We start from the raw sequence: 26,392 nt of genomic DNA, 5'->3' as shown, positions 1-26,392 counted from the left end.
ATGAAGCATTCGGTCTCTCTAAACCCCTCCTGTTCTGAGAGCCAACTCTGCTCTGATTGGTCAGATAGCCTAGTCTGTTGTGATTGGTCTACCATTTGTAGCGCGTGTCAGAATCCAAACGGCAAATTTTTCAACAAGTGGAATTGATTTGGCAGCGCTGAAAACAGCGTCTTCTCAACAACACAAACCAAACTCTTCCAGTCTCAGCTACAACTACAGTGTTTGAGGGCGGGGCAAAGTAGACATCGTCTGCGGGTAGCCAATGAAAACCATTATGCAAATGTGTTACAAACCTACATAGATTAGAGCAGGAAGTGAGACTCTGGCGACTCATTTCAGGCAGTTCTTTCTCTTGCGAGACAATAACTATGCATGACCTTTGAAGACCTGGTAATATCCAAAATAAGAATAGTTGGGGTGCTTTAAAGAGGCACTAACATGAGAAGTCCAAGTAGTACAAAGTTTCAAATACCACACAAGCTAGAACAAAGAGGGATGTAAGAAATAGTGATAGCACAGAAGTTAAAAGTTAAGTGATGCTCCCTAATATTAGCCGATTTAATTTCAAATTCCTGTCTGTCAGTGTTTGAAGTTTGGCTGGGCACACCGGCACCCCCGATGATCTCTCATCAGCGCTCCCTAGAGGGTTGGTTTGATTTCAATTAGGGAGCGAAGCGTTATCAGGCCCCTACCTCGAGCACGGCAATAATTAGGATCTGACGGGCCGCTCTGCATGCATAAAGACAGGAAGAGAGCGCTGTGCAAAACCTCCACGTTTCATTACCATCAGATGAAGCGTCTTCCGTGCTGACATCAGCAGAGCCCGCTGTGTTGTCAGCACGCTCGCGTTCTCTTCTCATTTGCGCTTCAGCCACAAAGACTCTTTGAATGGAGTTCTTGTCAGCCCGGAGGCCGGCCGTCTGAATCACACGAGCAAACCCGAGCGTTAATGGTGCCGTCTAAGCCATGCTATCTGTATCTGTCATCCGCCTCTGAAAGGGAGGCTCCCGACACACTGCACTTTTTTTCCCCCCCGAGTTATTCTGCAGACGAGGCACTTTTTGCACAGATAAAACCCTCACTTCAAGGGGGTTATTATTTTGCTTCAGGTACATCATCATAAGGGGAACTCCAACTTTTTGGTACAGCATCAGAGTGGGATTGTTGCTCATGCAGATGTTTTGGTGATTATCACCGGTTCGGTGAGAGGACTGAAGGTCTTGGAAGAGTCTTGTGAATTTCACTGCAGATTGTGAAGATGATCAATTGGCCCTGATTTGAAGCCAACTATATATTGAGACTTTGGCTCCCATAAATAGAGCAAACAGAAAATAAGGCTCTGTTTCCACCTGGATTAGTTGACTTCAGAATTCAAATTTCCTGATAATTTACTCACCCCCATGTCATCCAAGATGTTCATGTCTTTCTTTCTTCAGTCGAAACTAAATTAATTTTTGAGGAAAACATTCCAGGATTTTTCTCCATATAGTGGACTTCACTGGGGTTCAAATGTCAGTTTCAGTGCAGCTTCAAAGAGCTCTACATGATCCCAGACGAGGAATAAGAGTCTTATCTAGAGAAACCATCGCTCAAACATTTAAAGGGATAGTTCACCCAAAAATGAAAATTTGATGTTTATCTGCTTACCCCCAGTGCATCCAAGATGTAGGTGACTTTTTTTCTTCAGTCAAATGCAAATTATGATTTTTAACTGCAACCGCTGCCGTCTGTCAGTCAAATAATAGCAGTAGATGGGAACTTCAACTATAACAGTAAATAAAACTTGCTTAGACAAATCAAAATTAAACCCTGCGGCTCGTGACGACACATTGATGTCTTAAGACACGAAACTATCGGTTTGTGCGAGAAACCGAACATTATTTATATAATTTTCACCTCTAATACACCACTATGTCCAACTTCGTTCAGCTTCCTGTTAGTGAGGTCAAAAAACGCGTTGTGAAGACGGAAGTGATGTCACGCCCATATACTTCAATGAGCGCGAGACATCACTTCCGTTGTCAGAGCGCGATCAGACCTCACTAGCAGGAAGCTGAACGAAGTTGGACATAGTGGTGTATTAGAGGTAAAAAATTATATAAATACTGTTCAGTTTCTCGCACAAACCGATCGTTTCGTGTCTTAGGACATCAATGTGTCGTCACGAGCCGCAGGGTTTAATTTGGTTTTGTCTATGGAAGTTTTTTCGACTCTTATTGTTCAAGTTCCCATCTACTGCAATGATTTGACTGACAGACGGCAGCGGTTGCAGTTAAAAATCATAATTTGCGTTCGACTGAAAAAAAAAAAAGGCCTCTACATCTTGGATGCCCTGGGGGTAAGCAGATAAACATCAAATTTTCATTTTTGGGTGAACTATCCCTTTAATACTTTTTAAACCACAAATGCTCGTCTTGCACTGCCACGTTGGAAAGGTCACACGTGATGTAGGCGATCCAGTGTTTACAAGGTGAACGTGAAAAGACTAGGTCAAACGGCCTTTACAAATGAAGGTAAAACAATGATGTTGGACGATTTGAAACTGGAGGAGAAAATGAGATGGTGTTTTTCGCCCTACCGTGATTATGTAATGCTTGGCGCAGTGCAAGATGAGCATTTGTGCTTAAAAAGTATATAAATGTAAATTTTTTTAGAAAAAGACCAATTGTTTATCTAGATTAGACTCTTATTCCTCGTCTGGGATCATGTAGAGCTCTTTGAAGCTGCACTGAAACTGACATTTGAACCCGTTGAACCCCAGTGAAGTCCACTATATGGAGGAAAATCCTGGGATGTTTTCCTCAAAAACCTTCATTTATTTTCGACTGAAGAAAGAAAGACATAAACATCTTGGAAGACATGGGGGTGAGTAAATTATCAGGAAATTTTAATTCTGAAGTGAACTAATCCTTAAAGGTGCCCTAGATTGTTTTTTACAAGATGTAATATAAGTCTAAGGTGTCCCCTGAATGTCTAATGTTAACGGCCGGTTAAACTCGTAATTGTGAGAAAAATGACGGAATTGTGAGATATAAAGTAGTAATTGCGAGAAAACTCTGAATTGTGAGATATAAACTTGTAATCATGACAAAACGTCTGAATTGAAAGATATAAAATCGTAATTGCGAGAAAATGTTGGAATTGTGAGATATAAACTCGTAATTATGAGAAAACATCAGAATTGTGAGATATAAACTCGTAATTGCGAGAAAACTTCCGAATTGTGAGATATAAACTCGTAATTGCGAGAAAACTCTGAATTGTGATATATAAAATCGCAATTGCAAGAAAATGTCAGAATTGTGAGATATAAACTTGTAATTAAGAGAAAACTTCCGAATTGTGAAATATAAACTCGTAATTGTGAGAAAACGTTCAAATTGTGAAATATAAACTTGTAATTTTGAGAAAACTTCCGAATTGTGAGATATAAACTCGTAATTATGAGAAAACTTCCGAATTGGGGATATAAACTCGTAATTGCGAGAAAATGTTTGAATTGTGAGATATAAACTCATAATTGCGAGAAAACGTCAGAATTGTGAGATATAAACTAGTAATTGCAGAAAAAAATCTAAAATAAAATTATATTATATTATTAGATCACTAGGTGAGAATGGTGCTTGGTGCATTTTTTGTCTTCAAACCAAACTTGGATCTCCAGCCGCCAAAGTTTAAATCCTGTCTGGCTAGAGCGCTTCCCATAATGTTTAGATGGAGAGTAGGTGGTCTTTTGTGGCTGTTTGAACGCATTTGACCACAGCAAGGTGTTTTTGACTACCTTTGGAAGTGGTCAAAATGTTCTACACCTCATTTACGTCTGTATTTAGTGTCGTCCACTCGTGATCCGATCGACCAAAACGCATCTTAATACCAGGTGGGCCTAAGTGTGTATTGTAGTGTACTGTAATGAGTGTTAAAGCCTTCTTCACTAACAGCAAATCAGTCTCAGTTTGCTGCCGGCCATCAGCGCAGATGGAGAGGGCTGGCAGCACGATGGGCGGCGTTGGTTTGTCTTCGTACGACTCCTGCAGCTGGTGACCTTCATCAGCTCCTCTCTGCTAAAATCGCAGCGCTGGATCTCAGCCCCCAGCACTCACTTCTCTTATGCATCTCACATCGCAATTATGTATGTACCTGCCAGCACTGTGTCTCCGCACGCATCTATCCCCCTTTCTTGCTCTCTCTATTCATCCCGCCCTTCACGCGACCATTAGTGCCAACAGCTTAGCGGGTTGTCCCGGAGCAAGGTGACACGGCACCAGGAAGTCCAGCCCTGGACTCCATTAGCGGCAGCATTCCCGGCCTCCATCCATCCGTATGGCACTCATTTGTGTTAAACATACCAAGAGCATGCCTATTAGTTTCTGCTGCCCACAGGACACAAAAAGCACTAATGAGATCTCAGTTGTTCCTTGTATAAAGCAACGAGATTGAATGCAGAACCAACTGACACTTTGGTTGAAGTCAGATTTTACTCCTTTCATTAGGTCTCATGTAGAATCTCAATTTTGATCAAATTTGCCAAGACTCATAAAAAGCAATGCAATTAAATGCGAACCTAAGCTAAAAAAAAACAGATTCACACAATGCAATCAAAAGTCAGAGATCTCCGTTGTTTCTCGTGTAAAGCAATGAGATTGTCAGAATCTCATTATGTCTCATAATCTCAAAGAATTTCATAAGATATCGCAACAACATCTCAGTTTTGCTCAAATTCGACAACTCAAACAGCAGTGTGATTTAGATGAGAAGCAAATTAAGACATTTTCATTTAAGACAAGTTTATGAGATCTTAAAATTGTATTGTTCTCCGATTTGCAAACTTCTTTTTGATTAGATGGAATGAAGAACAAATTGATATTTTTTTGTTAAAGTTTGCTCAACAGCAGTACAATTCAATGACAAGCAAATAGACACTTTTCCTTCTAAGATAAGACCTCCGAAGGCGAATCTCAACAAAACACCGACTGTTACGTAACAGTCAGGATCATTAATATGTACGCCCCCAATATTTGCATATGCCAGCTCATGTTCAAGGCATTACACAAGGGCAGCCAGTATTAACGTCTGGATCTGTGCACAGCTGAATCATCAGACTAGGTAAGCAAGCAAGAACAATAGCGAAAAATGGCAGATGGAGCAACAATAACTGACATGATCCATGATAACATGATATTTTTAGTGATATTTGTGAATTGTCTTTCTAAATGTTTCGTTAGCATGTTGCTAATGTACTGTTAAATGTGGTTAAAGTTACCATCGTTTCTTACTGTATTCACGGAGACAAGAGCCATCGCTACTTTCATTATTAAACACTTGCAGTCTGTATAATTCATAAACACAACTTCATTCTTTATAAATCTCTCCAACAGTGTAGCATTAGCCCGTTAGCCACAGAGCATAGCCTCAAACTCAGAATCAAATGTAAACATCCAAATAAATAATATACTCACATGAATCAATGCATGCATGCAGCATGAATGACGAACATCTTGTAAAGATCCATTTTAGGGTTATATTAGCGGTGTGAACTTTGTTTATGCACTGATTAACTGCACTTATAGTCGAGAGCTCGGGAGGTTAGGGAGCGAGAGATTTAAAGGGGCCGTGTGCTGAATCGGTGCATAGTTAATGATGCCCCAAAATAGGCAGTTAAAAAAATTAATTAAAAAAAATTTATGGGTATTTTGAGCTGAAACTTCACAGACACCTTCAGGGGACACCTTAGACTTATATTACATCTTTTGAAAAGACATTCTACGGCACCTTTAAGACGAACACAACTAAGATCTCCATTAAAAGGGTCCTATTATGCTTTTTTACATCTTTTTTTAGTGTGTAATATTTCTGAACTCCCTGAAACGGCTCTATTGTAGTCTTGAGTTTTCTTCCTGGAACGAACACGTCACAATATTCCTCATTTAAATAAATTATATGCAGAATGAAGGGGCGGGGCCTGGTTGAGTTAGTTAGTAGTGTGTTGAAACTGGCGGTTATGGTAAGGGGCGGGGAATTTCCCAAACACTCTTGAAGCTGTTGACCAATCACAACAAACTGCTCCAGCCGACCAATCAGAGCACATTGTGCTTTTTAGAAGGAGGGGCTTCACAGAGACAGGAACGAAAAGTGTTACTGACAGACTGGGAAGAGAGGAGCTGCAATAATGGAGAATATGAGGAAAATAATGAACATTCAAGCATGAAAACCTGTTCTAGTAGAGCCCAAAAAACTAGGTCCCCTTTAACTATGAAAGCACAACTTCTGGGCAGGTCTCACAGCCTTGCAGCACCAATATCTATTCAAAGTCTGATTAATTGCGCAGTTCCCAGAGTGCCGCAGTGAACTTGAGAGTGCTTGAACGCTGGCAGATGGTGGAAATTCAAGTGGAATTCGAGGAAGTCTAGGACTGAGAGCCGTGCGAATCCTATCACACTCCGATGGTTTTCCTTCAACACCCGGCAGAGCTTTGGATGTGTGTTTGTGTGCGTCCGATTCCCTGATGTCCCGTTGTCAACCCTGCATATGTCTGTACGCACTTATTCCTATAGCACCATTACACACGAGCGGAGTGATGAATTACTTTTAATAAAGCAAACACAGTTGTTTCGTGTCCAGATCAATCTTTCTCTCAGTTGCCATGCCAGCCATTGTCACAAGTAATTGCCTAAACCCCTCGTCGTGTGAAATAGGGCTCTTTCGGAAGAAAGCTGAACTTGCAGCGGCCTCAATTTCCTACTCCAGTGCACTCTACGCTGCAGCGGCGAGCCGCAGGGGACGGCTTGGCTGGATGCTATCGTTACCATGATAGCGCCGCCCGTCCAGCGCGGCTCCTTGCGGCTCCGCGCACATGCTGGGGTGACATTCCCAGGTGCTTTTCCCTTTCGAGGAAGCGGGATACTGACACCGCGTGCGTGCATCTCAGGCCGCTGTCCTGGACCGGGTCAGGTGACAAGTACTCTCCAGCTGGCATGGAGGCACACTCATTTGTCTCCTTTGAAATGCTTGCAAAAACAACCATGAGCAGATTAATGACGTTTGATTAGCTTCCCACAGGAATCCAGATTAATATTCATGCAGATTAGCCCTGTTATTTTGGGCTGCGCCTTCATGCCATGAACAGTTGGTGACGGCAGTTTCAATTAAGGTTTGTTGTTTGCTTTGTCGTGTCTTAATCTCACTGCAGGTGGAGTCTAAAAACTTGCTACCTTTAACCAGATCAGATCAGAAGTGAAACTGAAAGTGTGTGTGAGCCAGTTGTGTGTAGAGATTGACCAGTTATGATTTTTTTTTTATGATTTATGTGTCCAGTAACCAATATTTGGAACCAATTTTTAAGGAAAATAATGAAATTATTAAATAATTTATTTATAAACATATACATTATCAAAATAATTCTTATTACTTTTTAACTAAATTATACATTTTATTAATAATAATTTTAACCATTATTAATATTATTATAAATATTATTTTATATAGCAGTATTATTTCATTTAATAATGATAAATTAATTTTAAAAATAAATTATATTAGAATCAATAGTAGTATTAAAACATTTTAATAATAAATATTGCTTTTAGTGATATTAATATTCTATAGCTATACGCATATTTGAATAAATATTACTTTCAATAATTTTAATAAATTAAATTATATATTAGTATTAGCAGTAGTAGTCATAATAGTAGTGGTGCTGGTATTAAAATAATAATTTTAAAATAATAATAAATATTTATTTTATAGATATTAATAATATTCTATAGCTATAAATATATTTAATATTACTTTTAATCATTTTAATAAATTAAATTATAAATTATTATCATTAATAGCAGAAGTACTGGTGATATTAAAATATTTTTTAAAAATATTTTAATAATAAATATTGCTTTTAGTGATTATTAGTTATGATTAATAATTATTATTATATCAATGAAAATAATACATATTAATTGTGAGAGTATTAATATTTATAATAATTATTATTTGTATTTAATCAGTAACTTGTGGGATGGTGAAAAGTGTCTTTATGTTGAAAAATAAGTGGCATTTCTTTTTATCTGAGATAATATACACTGTTAAATCCTTCACAATAAGACCAAGAACGTGTATTAAGGCAATAAATGGCGACTATTTTGATTTCTTGTTGACTTTTACCATTAGGCTTTGCCACCTCTGAATGTGCCACCTTCAGCCTGTGGCTAATGACAACTCTTACAAATTGCACTTTTAAAACAGGGAAAACTGGGTCGAACCTTGGGAATGCTTTACATGGCAGACAAATGTCATCCGAGCAATTCTGTTGACGTGCTACAAGAGTCTGCGGAGAACTTAGTTAAATTAGCGGTTCTATATTTACACCACTGCATGTGTTGCGAATTAGGCTGCATTTGTCTGGTAATCGCATGGGAGATCTGAGCGCGAGCATTCCAGGCTAGCTGGAGACAGAGCTGCTCGACAATAACCAGCCATGAGGGGCGAATATAAAAGCCTGCCCCAGTTCTCTCTCATCGAGCAGCATTTTTTCCTCCCTCTCCTGCACTAACGGCCTTGTCCAGATCGGTTGTTTACATGTTGGTGGACGTACAAGCTAAACATCTGCTATTTTAATGTGTCCCTCGGTTTCCTGTTTCTCAGTGTCACTCAAGTTCAGTTTAGCGTTCTGTGTTTGTAATCATCTCACAGGCCGCCATGTTGTCCATGTGCTTCGGGTTCCTAACTCCTTATATGTAGCGAATGAGAGTAAATTATGTCTTGGGTAATATTCCACATTTAGACAGAGACCTCATCTTAGCAGACAAATTCCATCAATAAACTACATTTTTGTTTTTGCTACAATGCTAAGGTGTTTAGCAGGGCATTTCTGTGTTCTTACTATGGCTAACATGTTAGCATCATTACTAGGGCGCCAGGATGTTGTTTGCATGTTGCTATATGTTTCCAAGTGTGTTCTTAGTGATTGATAGCATGTTGCTGTGATGGGTTCTTCTAGTTGTTTAATAATTTTTCTTTGGGGTTGCTAGGGTTTTCTACAGTGTTCTGAGTGACAGTTAGTATGTTGATATGAGGTTCAGGTTACTATGTTCTTATATATGGTTGTTAAGATATTGATATGGGGTTTCTAGGGTGTTGTGGTTGTTTGTTAGGACATTGCTTTGAGGTTGCCAGGGTGTTTTAGGTTGTTGTTAATACATTTCTGTGATTTCAACAGTGTTCTGAGTGATTGTTAGCATGTTGCTATGGGGTTGTTAGGTTCTTCTGGGTGATTAATACGTTGCTAATGGGGTTGCTAGGGTGTTCTGGTTGATTGTTAGGACATTGCTATGAGGTTGCTTAGGTGGTTTTAGGTTGTTGTTAATACATTTCTTTGTGATTTCAACAGTGTTCTAAGTGATAGCTTGTTGTTATGAGGTTACTAGATTCTTCTGGGTGATTAATGTGTTGCTATGGGGTTTCTAGGGTGTTCTATTTGGTTGTTAGGACATTGCTTTGAGGTTTTGCTTTGTTTTAGGTTGTCGTTAATATGTTTGTGATTTCAACAGTGTTCTGAGTGATAGTTAACACGTTGCTATGAGGTTCAGGTTACTATGTTCTTATATATGGTTGTTAAGATATTGATATGGGGTTTCTAGGGTGTCCTGGTTGGTTGTTAGGACATTGTTATGAGGTTGCTAGGGTGTTTTAGGTTGTTGTTAATACGTTTCTGTGATTTTAACAGTGTTCTGAGTGATAGTTAGCACGTTGCTATGGGGTTATTAGGTTCTTCTGGGTGATTAATACGTTGCTATGGGGTTTCTAGGGTGTTCTGGGTGGTTGTTAGGACATTGCTATGAGGTTGCTAGAGTGTTTTAGGTTGTTGTTAATACGTTTCTGTGATTTCAACAGTGTTCTGAGTGTTAGTTAGCACGTTGCTATGAGGTTATTAGGTTCTTCTGGGTGATTAATATGTTGCTATGGGGTTGCTAGGGTGTTTTGGTTGATTGATAGGACATTGCTATGAGGTTGCTATGGTGGTTTTTGGTTGTTGTTAATACATTTCTTTGTGATTTCAACAGTGTTCTAAGTGATAACTTGTTGTTATGAGGTTACTAGGTTCTTCTGGGTGATTTATGTGTTGCTATGGGGTTTCTAGGGTGTTCTATTTGGTTGTTAGGACATTGGTTTGAGGTTGCCAGGGTGTTTTAGGTTTTCGTTAATACGTTTCTGTGATTTCAACAGTGTTCTGAGTGATAGTTAGCATGCTGCTATGAGGTTATTAGGTTCTTCTGGGTGATTAATACGTTGCTATGGGGTTGCTAGGGTGTTCTGGTTGGTTGTTAGGACATTGCTATGATGTTTGCTAGAGTGTTTTAGGTTGTTGTTAATATGTTTCTTTGTGGTTTCTAGTGTTTTGAGTGATAGTTAACAAGTTGCTATGAGGTTACAAAGTTCTTCTGGGTGATTAATACATTGCTATGGGGTTGCTATGGTGTTCTAGTTGGTTGTTAGGACATTGCTATGAGGTTGATAGGGTGTTTTAGGTTGTTTAAATGTCTGTGTGATTTCAACAGTGTTCTGAGTGATAGTTAGCATGCTCCTATGAGGTTATTAGTTTCTTCTGGGTGATTAATACGTTGCTATGGGGTTGCTAAGGTGTTCTGGTTGGTTGTTAAGACATTGCTATGAGGTTTGCTAGAGTGTTTTAGGTTGTTGTTAATATGTTTCTTTGTGGTTTCTAGTGTTCTGAGTGATAGTTAACAAGTTGCTATGAGCTTACAAAGTTCTTCTGGGTGATTAATACATTGCTATGGGGTTGCTATGGTGTTCTGGTTGGTTGTTAGGACATTGCTATGAGGTTGATAGGGTGTTTTAGTTTTTTGTTAATACATTTCTGTGTGATTTCAACAGCATTCTGTGTGATAGTTAACATGTTGCTAAGAGGTTACTAGGTTCTTCTGGGTGATTAGTACATTGCTATAGGGTTGCTAGGGTGTTCTGGGTGGTTATTAGTACATTGCTATGAGGTTGATAGGGCATTTTAGGTTGTTAATATGTTTCTGTGTGATTTCAACAGTGTTCTGACTGATAGCTTGTTGCTATGAGGTTACTAGGTTCTTCTGGGTGATTAATATGTTGCTATGGGGTTGCTAGGGTGTTCTGGATTACTTACTGGCCCAGTTTTGCTCGTTTTAGCATCTACCAGGTGAGTCTGACGGCTAAAAAAGTATTATTCATGTCTGTTGCATAAATAGTGTGTCAAAGGGGAATTTGTTTGAATCCCTGGCATCAAGCATGAGCAATAGTGCTTGACTTTGTAAATAGCTCTAATGCTAATGCAAGTGTGAGTGTAGTGATTGTTTAAAATACTAATCCTGTGAGCGGCTCCATGAGATTTGGTGCTGATTGTTTTATAATAAAATCTAATTAAGGTTAATAAAGTGGATGAGAGGTGAGACGCCATACTGTATGTGAGATATGCAACTAGACTGGCTGGATGACTTCACAGAAAAGCCTGCAGGCTTTTTCCTTCTGAAGGATGTGTGCTGCATCTTGACGTCTCCGCTCGCAGTTAAGATAAAAGTCAGCGGATATCACCCGATCGGTTTTGGCTCATCTCATAGTGCTGCTGATAAAGCTCTCTTGGCTCTCTAAAGTCTTTTTAATTCCCACATTTATGTTTAATACCGAATTCATTTTTAACTCCATCTCCTGATGCGTTGCTTTGTAGGGAGACTTACTGTAAGGCATCCCAGAAATATTTCCACGAATACGACTGAAAGCATGAAACAAGAACGACTTGTGCTTCTTTAACGAGGGGTTCATATGGAGCAGATTTAAGTCCTGCATGTTTTAAGATGATCTTAAGGCATCGATTATAAACCTCACGAATAAATCTTTTAGTCTATGCCGTGAATGAACAAAACATTGTAGCACCTCCTATCGAATAAATCGCAGTAAGCTTTGTGCTTTGTTACTTTCGATATGTAACAATGTCTCAGATTTGTAATTCTGTCAAAATTTATTACAATTTCAAACAATAAATACCTTTTTGGCGCTTTTTAATGTGGCTGGAAAGTTCACTGTAGCGCCTCAGATCAAGCGGCACTTGAACCGATCATCTCTTCCACTTTACTACTAGTTACAGCACCAAATAAACATGAATGAACATCAGAAGGTATGTTGAAAGATACAGTACAACTTACCGAAATCTGTATCATGCTTCATGTAATCGCTCAATGAGTGTTTCCACCGTTGAAAGACGTTAAACAATATGTCACATAATGTAATATTTACCTCGGAAAAGCTAATGACCATAAACTCGTTAGTCTGGTAATTAAAAAAAAAAGAACTTTAAAGAGGAGCATTTTGCTAAATATATGCACCATATTACACATTCATTACATGCACATTTCATATTACATTTCATATTGCACATTCATTTCATGCGCATTACATTAAATATTAATATTTCAAAAAAACAAATTGGAGTAGAAACATAATTAAATCGAATATAAATCGAATCATTACATTTGGGTCAATACCCAGCCCTATTTTTTAACATGAACCGCAGTACTTTCTTCTCTTCTGAGCAGTTGCATGTTGCATTTCTTGAAGGTCAACCATCTGAGAAGGTAACGCGGGGAAGGTGAGCATGCATCCTGCGTCACGTTCCCAAGGGAATTTGTGAAGGAATAGAAGGTTAACGTGCAACTTTTACCGCGTCACTGACACGCTTCTGCTCTCCTGTTTTTGCAGTAGATTTACTCTGCATGAGGTTGAAAAACAAGCCAGAGCTCTTGAGAAACAAGCTTGAGAAGTTGGCACTTCTCTGAGAAACTTTTCACCAGATGTCAAAGACTTAGTCTGTGATGCATCAATCGCCACATACACTTTGATGGCTGCATTGTAAATGCATTCAGTTGCATTTTTGTAGCACTTCCCCACTTATTTCCAGACAGTGTTGGCGTAGCCGCCATCTGACTTTGATTAATGCATTTAACAATCAATAAGCTAAGCATCTGCTAATCTGCAAAGCTCCACTCAGCCATAGTCGGTGCATTATGAACACTCTTATTACCCATATACCCTAGATTTGAAGATCAGAACATGACGTTGTCTAATCCAGAGCGCTTTGATTTCCACATCAGGATTTCTGGATGTCTGAATCGTCTTTCACTGGCCGCTTTGATGCTGATTCCACAGACAGGTGTGATTACAATAGTAGGTTTCAGCGGCACATTTGTGTCCATCATTGTGCAGCATGAGGAAGTTGTGACAGGCGGTGAATGCAGAATGCATTGCATTGATTACGGTCCTGAAGTGTGACCTTTTTTCGGCGCATCCCTTCACAGTTTGATGCGAATCGTTGATCGATGGAACGCGTGTGATTGCACAGTAAATGTGTTTTGGCCGCCAGCTGAGATATAGCTGGATATGGATGTCACATTTTATTGTCTCTTTAGTGTTTTGTGGCGTTTCAGTGTTGAGTAACTAGACGAAAATAAACATGCTACTAACTTAACTAGTTTTTTGTAGAGTGACAGTAGTTTTAAGTTTGTGAGAATGTGTCAGAAGACTTGATTTCTGGGTTTTTTGTTTTCTGTTTTGTTTTGTTTGAGCCGAGACAATAATCGAACACCTCCTAAACTGCTGCATTCATTTTTTTGAATCATTCTAATGAATCATTACTGAATTGTTTGATTCATTTAAGTGAATTATTTGAACAATTCATGTAAATGAACTATTCAAATAAACAAAAGGGTTAAAACAACCTATTCGCTGGGTTAAAACAGCGAAAGGGTTAAAACTACCCAACCACTGGGTTAAAACAACCTATTCGCTGGGTTAAAACAGCAAAAGGGTTAAAACAACCCAACCACTGGGTTAAAACAACCCATTCGCTGGGTTAAAACAGCAAAGGGGTTAAAACAACCCATTCGTTGGGTTAAAACAGCGAAAGGGTTAAAACAACCCAACCACTGGGTTAAAACAACCCAACCACTGGGATAAAACAATCCAATCGTTGGGTTAAAACAACAAATTTGATGGGTTAAAACAACCCATTCGCTGGGTTAAAACAATCCAAATGTTGGGTTAAAACAATTCAATTGTTGGGTTAAAACAGTTTAAGGGTTAAAACAACCCATTCACTGGGTTAAAACAACCCAATCGCTGGGTTAAAACAACCCATTCACTGGGTTCAAACAATCCAATCGTTGGGTTAAAACAACACATTTGATGGGTTAAAACAACCCATTCGCTGGGTTAAAACAGCCCATCCGCTGGGTTAAAATAACCCATTCACTGGGATAAAACAATCCAATCGTTGGGTTAAAACAGCCCAACCGCTGGGTTAAAATAACCCATTCACTGGGATAAAACAATCCAATCGTTGGATTAAAACAACACATTTGATGGGTTAAAACAGCCCAATCCCTGGGTTAAAACAACCCATTCACTGGGTTCAAACAATCCAATCGTTGGGTTAAAACAACACATTTGATGGGTTAAAACAGCCCAATCCCTGGGTTAAAACAACCCATTCACTGGGTTCAAACAATCCAATCGTTGGGTTAAAACAACACATTTGATGGGTTAAAACAACCCATTCACTTGGTTAAAACAGCCCATCCGCTGGGTTAAAATAGCCCATTCACTGTGATAAAACAATCCAATCGTTGGGTTAAAACAGCCCAACTGCTGGGTTAAAATAACCCTTTCACTGGGATAAAACAATCCAATTGTTGGGTTAAAACAACACATTTGATGGGTTAAAACAACCCATTCGCTGGGTTAAAACAGCCCAACCGCTGGGTTAAAATAACCCATTCACTTGGGATAAAACAATCCAATCGTTGGGTTAAAACAACACATTCACTGAGCTGTTAATTAATTGTTTGAATATAAAAAAGTCTGATGTTGTATTATTAACAATATATCAAAATAGCTTTACTGTAGCTACTGTTTATAAATTCTTTTATTTATTTATTTTTTTTTTAAAGATTACCTTCACTTTAAATTATAGTATCTAGTAAAAAAAAAAAAAAAAAAAATCAATCTTTTTTTCAGGTCTAGGTCCAGTATTAGTCTATTTTTGTCACTAGACGTTTGTCCATTAGGACAATAAAACAGCTGTTGTCATCTCTGTTGTAGCTTTTTTGGTCATTACCATCACACACGGCTGGTCATTACTGCCATAAAGCACATCACTGGACAAGTTAGTCATTAAATACCCGCACAAATGTGCCATAATGAAGTTTTTCAGCCTAATAATTATTTGGTTTTCTTTGTACCTTGAGTAAATCTGGTGATTAGTGGCACAGCAGAGTCTAGCACAGTAATTAGTCCTAAACAGCCTCGTTTGCTTCATCTCTTCATCACACTTTTCTCTCTGTGTTTTTAGCCAAAATCACAGCAGGTGAGGTACTGGAGGGGCGAGCGTTGCCAGGCGAGTGTTGCTAGGCAGCCAGTGACTCCATCAGGGGGCAACATGTACCTGCCTATAGGAATGATGTCTGTTAAGGGCACTTAACTGCTGTACAGATAGAAGGCTAAATTTCACAAGAGCACGCAAATTTCACCTAACAAGGAATTATTTTTGGATAGAAAAATAAGCATATTTTTAGGAACATTAAGTGCTTTTTCTTTTTTGCTTTTTTTAATTTTTCCTGACAGTTAATACTTTTTTCTTATTACTGTAATGTATCAGGATGTTTGACTCTTGAATTTTTTTTTGTCTTTTTCAGGATTCTTAATGACTTAAATTGGATTCTCAGCACTGCAATACATATTTTACTTTAATAGACTAAATAATTAGTACAACATTTTTGAAAAATAAAAATTGAATCAGCATAAGTATTTATATTTATAAATATTTTATACAAAAAAGTAAATAATATACCTTTAATTTTTTAATCACATTATTGTAGGGAAAATGTGCTAAAAGGTCATGTAAATATTACAGTGCTCTCTCTCTATATATATATGTATATATGTATGTGTGTGTGTGTATATATATATATATATATATATATATATATATATATATATATATATATATTTATATTTATAATTTTTCATAGAAATATTTGAAGACTTCAGATGCATCTGATATTTTTCTGACATTTTTCTTTTAAATGAGCATTTTTCTGTTTTTAATTTTACTCTTATCAGTGACATTTTTTAAAATAAGACATTTCAATAACGGACTAATAACCTTTTCATTGGCATTAAAGTGAAATTAGGGAACCTAAACATAGGAGCCTGATAAAAATGCTCATTTAAAAGAAAAATGTCAGATGGACTTGGAGGTTTTTGCATCTGAAGTCTTCATATGCATGCACATATTTATGTAATGTTATATATATTTTTTAATTTAATTTTGGAATGAAATACTATAACTCATAAACACGAAAAAGTTTACACATCAATACAACAAATGCAATGCAAAATGTTCTCAGTGCTCGACAGGCATCTGGTCTTCACTGTGAGGAAATCATTTTAATTCAGCACACGCTCAAACCTCGTAATGCGCTGCAAAGCGTGCCGCTGTTCGAGTTTTCAATTGAAGTGCTCAAAACGTCTGAATCACGGCGGGCGGTCTTTGTGGGATTGAATCATTTTTGTTTTGTCACTCATTTCTCTGGAACCTTGGAAAAAAAAGCAGCAGCTCTTCATTCTGAATGCTGAAAAACTTGGAGAGTTGAAGGAATCTCAATGTGTCACACAACTGAGAGGTGTGTTTGACAGTTTCCCCAGTGTTATGTCCATAGTTATGATTATATATAATTGACTGTGGATGGAGCGTCACATTTAAGATGTCAGGTGTCAGTGCGAGAGACGCCACACATGATCTGAACAGTTGGGTCTCCATACACCGGGTCACATCACTCATTCTCCAGCAGAAACAACACTGGATTGACACTCGCTGGCGATCTGGATCATCTGATGGGCATAGAATTATGCAGAATATTTTGTAAATAGTGTCATTACTATATATAGAATTTGAAGATTTGCAACTCTGATTACCACCTAATTATTCTGTTTCATTAAAGATGCCTGTAATTTCTGTTCCATTAGGATCACCAAATGAAATTGCAAAAATGATGATTGTTATTATTCTAACAGGTTTCCTGAACACTCGTCCTGCATTCTATTGGTTTGTCAAACAAATAGCCCCGCCCCCAAACAAACATCATTGGTTTAGTCAGTGTTGCTGTGTTGGGCTGGACGAGACTGACAAACAGAGCAAAGCTTTGCACTTTTGAAGCGCAAAAATTGTGAACCTTTTTTTTATTTTTTATTTCATGGCGGAAAAAAGCTTCCATAATTCTGACTTTATATCTCATAATTCTGACTTTATATCTCATAATTCTGACTTTATATCACACAATTCTGACTTTATAACTCACAATTCTGACTTTATATCTCACAATTCTGACTTTATATCACACAATTATGACTTTATATCTCATAATTATGACTTTATATCACACAATTCTGACTTTATAACTCACAATTCTGACTTTATATCACACAATTCTGACTTTATAACTCACAATTCTGACTTTATATCTCACAATTCTGACTTTATAACTCACAATTCTGACTTTATATCACACAATTCTGACTTTATAACTCACAATTCTGACTTTATATCACACAATTCTGACTTTATATCTCATAATTCTGACTTTATATCACACAATTCTGACTTTATATCACAATACTGACTTTATATCACACAATTCTGACTTTATAACTCACAATTCTGACTTTATAACTCACAATTCTGACATTATATCACACAATTCTGACTTTATAACTCACAATTCTGACTTTATATCACACAATTCTGACTTTATATCTCATAATTCTGACTTTATATCACACAATTCTGACTTTATATTTCATAATTCTGACTTTATATCACACAATTCTGACTTTATAACTCACAATTCTGACTTTATATCTCATAATTCTGACTATATCTCATAATTCTGACTTTATATCTCATAATTCTGACTTTATAACTCACAATTCTGACTTTATACCTCACAATTCTGACTTTATAACTCACAATTCTGACTTTATATCTCACAATTATGACTTTATAACTCACAATTCTGACTTTATATCACACAATTATGACTTTATATCTCATAATTATGACTTTATATCACACAATTCTGACTTTATAACTCACAATTCTGACTTTATATCACACAATTCTGACTTTATAACTCACAATTCTGACTTTATAACTCACAATTCTGACTTTATAACTCACAATTCTGACATTATATCACACAATTCTGACTTTATAACTCATAATTCTGACTTTATATCTCATAATTCTGACTTTGTCACACAATTCTGACTTTATATCACACAATTCTGACTTTATATCACACAATTCTGACTTTGTATCTCATAATTCTGACTTTATATCTCATAATTCTGACTTTATATCTCATAATTCTGACTTTATATCACACAATTCTGACTTTATATCTCATAATTCTGACTTTATATCGCACAATTCTGACTTTATATCTCATAATTCTGACTTTATATCACACAATTCTGACTTTATAAATCACAATTCTGACTTTATATCACACAATTCTGACTTTATAACTCACAATTCTGACTTTATATCTCACAATTCTGACTTTATAACTCACAATTCTGACTTTATATCACACAATTCTGACTTTATAACTCACAATTCTGACTTTATATCACACAATTCTGACTTTGTATCTCATAATTCTGACTTTATATCACACAATTCTGACTTTATATCTCATAATTCTGACTTTATATCACACAATTCTGACTTTATATCACAATACTGACTTTATATCACACAATTCTGACTTTATTACTCACAATTCTGACTTTATATCTCACAATTCTGACTTTATAACTCACAATTCTGACATTATATCACACAATTCTGACTTTATAACTCATAATTCTGACTTTATATCTCATAATTCTGACTTTGTCACACAATTCTGACTTTATATCACACAATTCTGACTTTATATCACACAATTCTGACTTTGTATCTCATAATTCTGACTTTATATCACACAATTCTGACTTTATATCTCATAATTCTGACTTTATATCACACAATTCTGACTTTATATCACAATACTGACTTTATATCACACAATTCTGACTTTATAACTCACAATTCTGACTTTATATCTCATAATTCTGACTTTATATCACACAATTCTGACTTTATATTTCATAATTCTGACTTTATATCTCATAATTCTGACTTTGTCACACAATTCTGACTTTATAACTCACAATTCTGACATTATATCACACAATTCTGACTTTATAACTCATAATTCTGACTTTATATCTCATAATTCTGACTTTGTCACACAATTCTGACTTTATATCACACAATTCTGACTTTATATCACACAATTCTGACTTTGTATCTCATAATTCTGACTTTATATCACACAATTCTGACTTTATATCTCATAATTCTGACTTTATATCACACAATTCTGACTTTATATCACAATACTGACTTTATATCACACAATTCTGACTTTATAACTCACAATTCTGACTTTATATCACACAATTCTGACTTTATATCTCATAATTCTGACTTTATATCACACAATTCTGACTTTATATTTCATAATTCTGACTTTGTCACACAATTCTGACTTTATATCTCATAATTCTGACTTTATATCACACAATTCTGACTTTATATCACACAATTCTGACTTTGTATCTCACAATTCTGACTTTGTATCTCATAATTCTGACTTTATATCTCATAATTCTGACTTTATATCACACAATTCTGACTTTATATCTCATAATTCTGACTTTATATCACGTAATTCTGACTTTATATCGCATAATTCTGACTTTATATCGCACAATTCTGACTTTATATCTCATAATTCTGACTTTATATCTCATAATTCTGACTTTATATCACATAATTCTGACTTTATATCACACAATTCTGACTTTATAACTCACAATTCTGACATTATATCACACAATTCTGACTTTATAACTCACAATTCTGACTTTATATCACACAATTCTGACTTTATATCTCATAATTCTGACTTTGTCACACAATTCTGACTTTATAACACACAGTTATGACTTTATATCTCGCAATTCTGACTTTATGTCAAACAATTCTGACTATAACTCAAAATTGTGAGTTTATATCTTGCAATTCTGAGAAAAAAAAGTCAGACTTGTGAGATAAGTCGTAAAAACAAGCTTTCAAATGTACCTAATAATATACTAAACAAAAACAATATTGTTTTTGGTAATTGAATACATTTTAAAAGCCACTTTGACTGATTCAGTGATCGAGTGAGTCGTTTAGCTGATAACTGATTTTGAAACTGATTCATGGTTCATAAGAGTCATTTGTTTGTAAATCCGACTGTACTGGTCATGCTGTATATTTGCTGCTGTGTGCAACTGGTAAGGACAATGCTAAAAGAAATATGTTTAGTGTCTGTTTAGCATCCTTGTCACATTTAATTCAGAATTCAAACTCACAACTTGTGTAAAATTAACGATTATTTTGCCTTTCCGCTGTAGATTCAGTTATCAGATTGTGACATTCTGTCCACATTAGCACAAGAATACTGATGTTTAAGAATCGTAAAAGGAACTGAATGTCATTAAAATCATTCTGTTCCAGTCTTTTGTTTTGTTTTTTTAAATGCATGGTTTGTTCAGACCAGATTGTGGCAGCTCAGAGCTTTTTTTCCCCCTCTTTGCCTGTAATGGCAAATTAAATACATAAAGTTAATAAAGTGAAATGAGAGGTGGAGAGATTGGTGTTGTGTTAGCGGGAATGAAAGCGATGCCGGATGAAATCACTGTGCTGTCGGCATCTGCGCTGGGAATTCAGCGCACTAATCGACCAATTAGAGCTTTCGGATTCGACGGAGAGACGTAACACAAAGCCTGGCCTGTCATTTAATCAACTTAATTCTAATTTAAAATGGAGTGCAAGTGTGCTGTTTGCTTATATGGAATAATCACATATTTGTTTCACTCGTGCTAAAAGAAAAACACATTTGCTTTAAAATTGCATTACAGAAATGGGATTGAATGCAGCCGTTTGAAACAAACCCACCAATCCATTTGCCTCCAGGCAGATATTGATGTCGGAACCTAAAAGCATTCAACGTGCATACGTACAGCGGCCGAGCGCATCCAATCCTGGTGCAGTGAGCCGTATACAAAGAGGCAATTAATATCGAGCCGAGCATGGTGGCCTGCAACGTCCTATAATAACACGGTTAGACCAAAGGTTAATGTGTTGAATTCAATATGCATCCCCATTCGTTTCAATGAAGCTGTCCGAAAAAAACAGTTAGTCTGTAATCAAAGGCCTCCCTGTGCAAAGTGAAATTAATTATAGGGGCCTTCATAAATTCAATGGCATGTCTTAATCTTCCTCTGGTCCCCCTCCCAACCGTTATCAGCTTGGCTGGAAGTGGGCCGGACGCTCGGGCCGATCTAATAAACGGCCATGTGAGATGATAATTGTGAATGAGCTGTATGTCAGCAGATGTTCCTGTGCTGCTCGGACCGGAGAAACCTGTAGTCAAACGCCTGTGAAAATGACGGTGTTTATCAGCCCATCTCCCTCACAGTGAATATAGAGAGGACATTATGTGTTCCGCGAAGTGAACTGCTGTGATATTTAATGCAGTCGAGCGGTCTGGTGTGCATCGCACGATCAAAATAACAGCAGCCTCTTTGAAAACATGAATGCTTGCATGTCTGAGATAGAGTATGACGTCCGTATCAGCACCTACAGCACAGATGAGCTCTAAACATCCTAAATGTGTTTGTTTAGCATATATTTACTGTTAATCTTTACATGGAGCAAGTTAATGTAAGTCTTAGGGTTTTTTTTTCAGCTGTTTTTGTCATCTAGCAGGTGAAAATGGTGCATCTGATCACTTCCTCTTGGTAATAGTAAGGTCCCTTTAGATTGATAGTCCCCCTGTGGTGAAAAGTTTTTTAATATGCTTTAAGACAAACCATGTGTACATTCATAAGTCAACACTACTGCTGATTATTTTCTCTTTAAAACTGCAGTGATCTCTAAACACGATTTGAAATCGCTGGTGTTTCTGATGTCACAAACTACCTTGTAACCAATCACATCAATGTGTGGGTGGGCTTTAGCATATCATTAACTATTACCACTCTGAATCAGGGGAGTCTCAAGAGAAGCCAGGTTATTCCAGTATATTTTTCTTTTGATATGATAAACTGGGTAGATTTAACAATATAGCGGGTGTATGATGTATATTACGATGTTATGATGAACTAACTATAAAAAGTGATACCATTGTGCAGCGTTTACCTCAGTAAGTTGACCGAGTGGATCTCTGAGCCCGTACGAGTAAGTGGAGGCGGGGCTAATTTGCATATTTATAGATCTGCATATACTAAATGAAGCAAGGTTATAGAGTTACATTCAAGCTATTTTAAGGCATGAAGATTTTTTTTCACAGGAAAAAACATTTAAATACATTTAAATGAACTTTAAGATTAATAAAATTCATGTCAACTAATGTAGTTAACTAATGCAACCTAAACCTCTCCTTCAAGATGCATATTTTGAGGAAACATTTGTTTGAATGGGTTTCACACTAAAGGCTGTGACATACCAAGCTGACGTCAAAGAACTAGTGGCTCCAAATGTCGGCTGCATTTGTTGGCTGCGTTCCCGGCCAAAAAGTTGCACTTAAACACACCAAAAGGACTGCCAACTAGTTAGTGTGTTCTGCTCCTGTGTGTAAGGAAATAACTGTCTATATCAGCGGGTATCAATAGTCTATAATCTTCATTCAAAAACTAGGCCTGCAGATATACAAACTGTAAATAAAGCAGCGCTTGCTTACCATTTTGAATATAAATCATGCTGATCACTTTCTTCATTCCATTTTTATGAAAATATTTGCTAAACTGAACAGCCAATCAGAGCAATCTTTCTCACTAGCACTGGTGTGTAAAACACACAGCAAAAAAATAACCCGACATTGACCGATGGCTGACTGTTGGCTTGGTGTGTTTGGGGTTTTGTTTAAATCGCTTGGAGGAAGTCGTCAGCAATGTGATGGGCAACACCATCATGAATATGATCCAAAATATGTCCTTTTTTTCAAGTTTCATTGAAGTGAAGAATAATACTAACATGCTTTCTTTCTGGTTCTCTTTCTGCAGGCATATTTCCGACAGGGTGTTGCCCTTCAGTACCTGGGGCGCCATGCGGACGCCCTGGCCGCCTTCGCCTCGGGACTGGCCCAGGACCCCAAGAGCCTGCAGCTGCTGGTGGGAATGGTGGAGGCCGCCATGAAGTCCCCGCTGAGAGGTACACAGCCTGTGTTTGTACTGGATTCCTAAAAACGTCCTCATAATGATATGTGGGGGAAAAAGGGTCATGAATAGACAATGCCAGTCTTAGACATCTGGGGGTCCTGTCAGTGCGCTCATAAAAACCCCCAAATGACCCCCAAGCCCTTAATCTGTTCTTTCAGAGCAGTTTCACTGTCAATGAACAACAGTGAGTTGAAACTGTCAGTAAACCATTAAAATATACAATTCCGGACAATAGTACAAATACAATACAACCTACTATACAGAAATTGAATAAAGTAAGTAAAAATAAAACCCTGTTTAGTCTTTACCATATTAATTATTTATACATTCATTCTTAATGAAGTCAGTGAAGAGCAGTGAATGATTCTCTCATTTTCTTTTTTTGTTCAATTAACATTAAATGACACAGATAGCAGAAGGTTTATTAGGCTGCTGTCGCTTTAAGACAAGTGTTTATGTTTGCTTAAGACATTTTGGCATTTTTTGTGTGTATTTATCCATTTAAGTGCACACCTGAAGCCTGAAGTAGCTTATACTAGTCCGTGTTTTGCTCAGTCTCAGAGTGCATGAACAGAAAGCTGCCTGCGGAACAGCGTTTCTTTCGTTCCATGATTTGGATGTGAAGTGACATGTCCTATACATGGAATTTGTGCTCATTTCACTCATTTAAGTGCACACACACAGCATTGAGTATTGAACACACACCCAGAGCAGTGGGCATTTAGAGCACCCGGGGAGTGATTGGGGGGTTAGGTGCCTCAGTTGTGGATAATGAGAGTTTACATTTCCTGCCGGTACTGAGACTCGAACCCTCAGCCTTTTGGTTACAAGTCCGACACTTTAACCATTAGGCCACAACTGCCCCAAGAAGGAGCGAAGGAATCGAACCCGGGTCTTCCGCATGATAGGCGGAAATACAGTCCACAATACTAGCAAGGCCTGACAGCGTAATAATTAACATTATTATTAAATAATTAACATTAATAATTGCTTTATAAGTATTTTTCATTGTCAGTTGGTAATAATGAATTAACATTTTAACTAATGAAGCCTTATGTCACTAAGAGTTACTGAACAATAACAAATAATCACATTTTCAATATAGGGCATGTTGTAGTCCAGATTAAAGTATAAAAATGTTTAAGTTTGAAAGTAAATAGCCTATTAAGTCTTTAAGTATTAAGTATTTGGTGCTGTGATGAGGCAACATTGCGAATACAAAAAACTGAATGGCTGATTGAAGCATTTTAATTGCTGTTCATTAGCGCAGCTGCTTTGTTTACAGGGTTTCCGGGGTAACCGCTGCATTTCTGCTGTTCCATCTGTGCCCTCTGCATTCAGAGAGTGAACATGCACTTTCATTCTAGTTCCACCATGTGCTTCTTATGCACATTGGGCTTGTTTACATCTGAGTGTGTATATTCTTTTGACACAGCATACAGTGGTGTTGTGCATTTTATAAGGTTGATGGGTAAAATATTCTTAAAATGTATTATAAAAATGTTAATTCATAATAATAATTATTATAGTTTTTATGCACTAAATGAAAAAGTGAAGTTCTCTATCAATGGAATTACAATTTCTTTTTTATGCCCAATGTCAACACCAGGCGATTTGAAACATCAGTATCAAAACAGCGCCATAAATCCAGCTCTTACAGTGAAAAAAGGCACATAACCTGAGAAACTGTCCAGTTTCTCCAGCTGTCTGTGGCCGGATGATCTGTGTGTGTTTATGTGCACGTATTTGTCTGTATACCACATTCTCTGACCGGCCCCTAGCCGTAGGTGTTTGAGAAATGCTTTCAGGATGCTCTGGTGTAAATCGTAGTTTTGGAATAAACAGGGTCACGCAAACAGCCTTTGCTCTGGGAGGACGTCCAAACGGGGCCGTTTTATCTGCTAATTATGTCCCTTATTTCCCCCTGTTGTCCCTCAGTGCCAGACGCAGCATGCTGAGCCACGGAGAGAGTAGATTATGTTGAACAGTCTCTCCAAATCGGCTCCGGGCAGAGAGGTGATCGCTCGCGGCCCCTGGGCTCGCTGATAACAAGAGACTCGCTTTCTCCCGCTCTCTCGCTTCCTCTCATCCTTTTATCGCTTTTGTAGCGCCCTTGTGTGAGGATTTGCATGTGGGATTACCTAACTTTAATTTAATTGTTCTCTTCTCGGCTTCACACCATCAGAGGTGCCATTCAAAGCCCTTCCGCTAAGACGAGAGGTGAGACGCCGCAGAAAACTGAGCCGATTGTGTTGGGCTGCTCGCGGAGGATAACAGACGCGCCTCTTAGGTTTGTGTTGGGAAGTTGCAGACTTGTGAAATCACACTCGGGATAATCTCAGCGCTTGCCGGTCGACTTGTGGCTGTTGAGCTGGTTAGTTTCAGTTTGGGACGTGCAACACTACACAGTGATTGACTGAGATTATACATTAGGGTTGTACAGATCTTAAAATTGAAGAATTGACTCCCTTTCAATTCATGAGTGTGAATTTGAAATAAATTGGCTGCATCGAATTCTCTGTCTGTCCATCAAACTATCCGGCTGTCATTCCATCCATCCAATTTGTCTGTCTGTCTATCTATCCATCTATCCCTCCATCCATCCATGCATCTATACATCCATGCATCCATCCATCCTGTCTATCCATCCAACCGTCTGTCTGTCTATCTGTCCGTGTGTCCATCCATCCATCCATCCAATTTGTCTGTCTATCTATCCGTCTATCCATCCATCCGTCCATGCATCCATCCATCCATCCATCCATCCTGTCTATCCATCCAACCGTCTGTCTGTCTGTTTGTCTATCCGTCCATCCGTCCATTCATCCATGTGTCCATCCATGCATCTATCCATCCATCCATCCATCCAATTTGTCTGTCTGTCTGTCTATCCGTCTATCCGTCCATCATCCATGCATCTATCCATCCATCCATGCATCCATGCATCCATCCATCCTGTCCATCCATCCATCCATCCATC

General features: G+C 37.6%; 1 protein-coding gene across 2 annotated transcripts in view; it reads left to right on the top strand.

Annotated features, from left to right (window-relative positions):
* ttc28 (tetratricopeptide repeat domain 28) overlaps window positions 1-26,392 on the top strand; it is a 329,726-nt gene that overhangs the window by 176,705 nt on the left and 126,629 nt on the right. For both annotated transcript variants that reach the window (XM_067397333.1, XM_067397335.1), the window contains one exon: window positions 23,257-23,404. In XM_067397333.1, coding sequence (XP_067253434.1) covers window positions 23,257-23,404 — 148 coding nt within the window. The remainder of the gene's footprint in view (window positions 1-23,256; window positions 23,405-26,392) is intronic.

The sequence above is a fragment of the Chanodichthys erythropterus genome, chromosome 10 (assembly GCF_024489055.1).
Source record: "Chanodichthys erythropterus isolate Z2021 chromosome 10, ASM2448905v1, whole genome shotgun sequence".
NCBI classification, from domain to species: domain Eukaryota; kingdom Metazoa; phylum Chordata; class Actinopteri; order Cypriniformes; family Xenocyprididae; genus Chanodichthys; species Chanodichthys erythropterus.
Note: the sequence above shows the minus strand (reverse complement) of the source record. Positions and strands in the feature narration are given on the sequence as shown.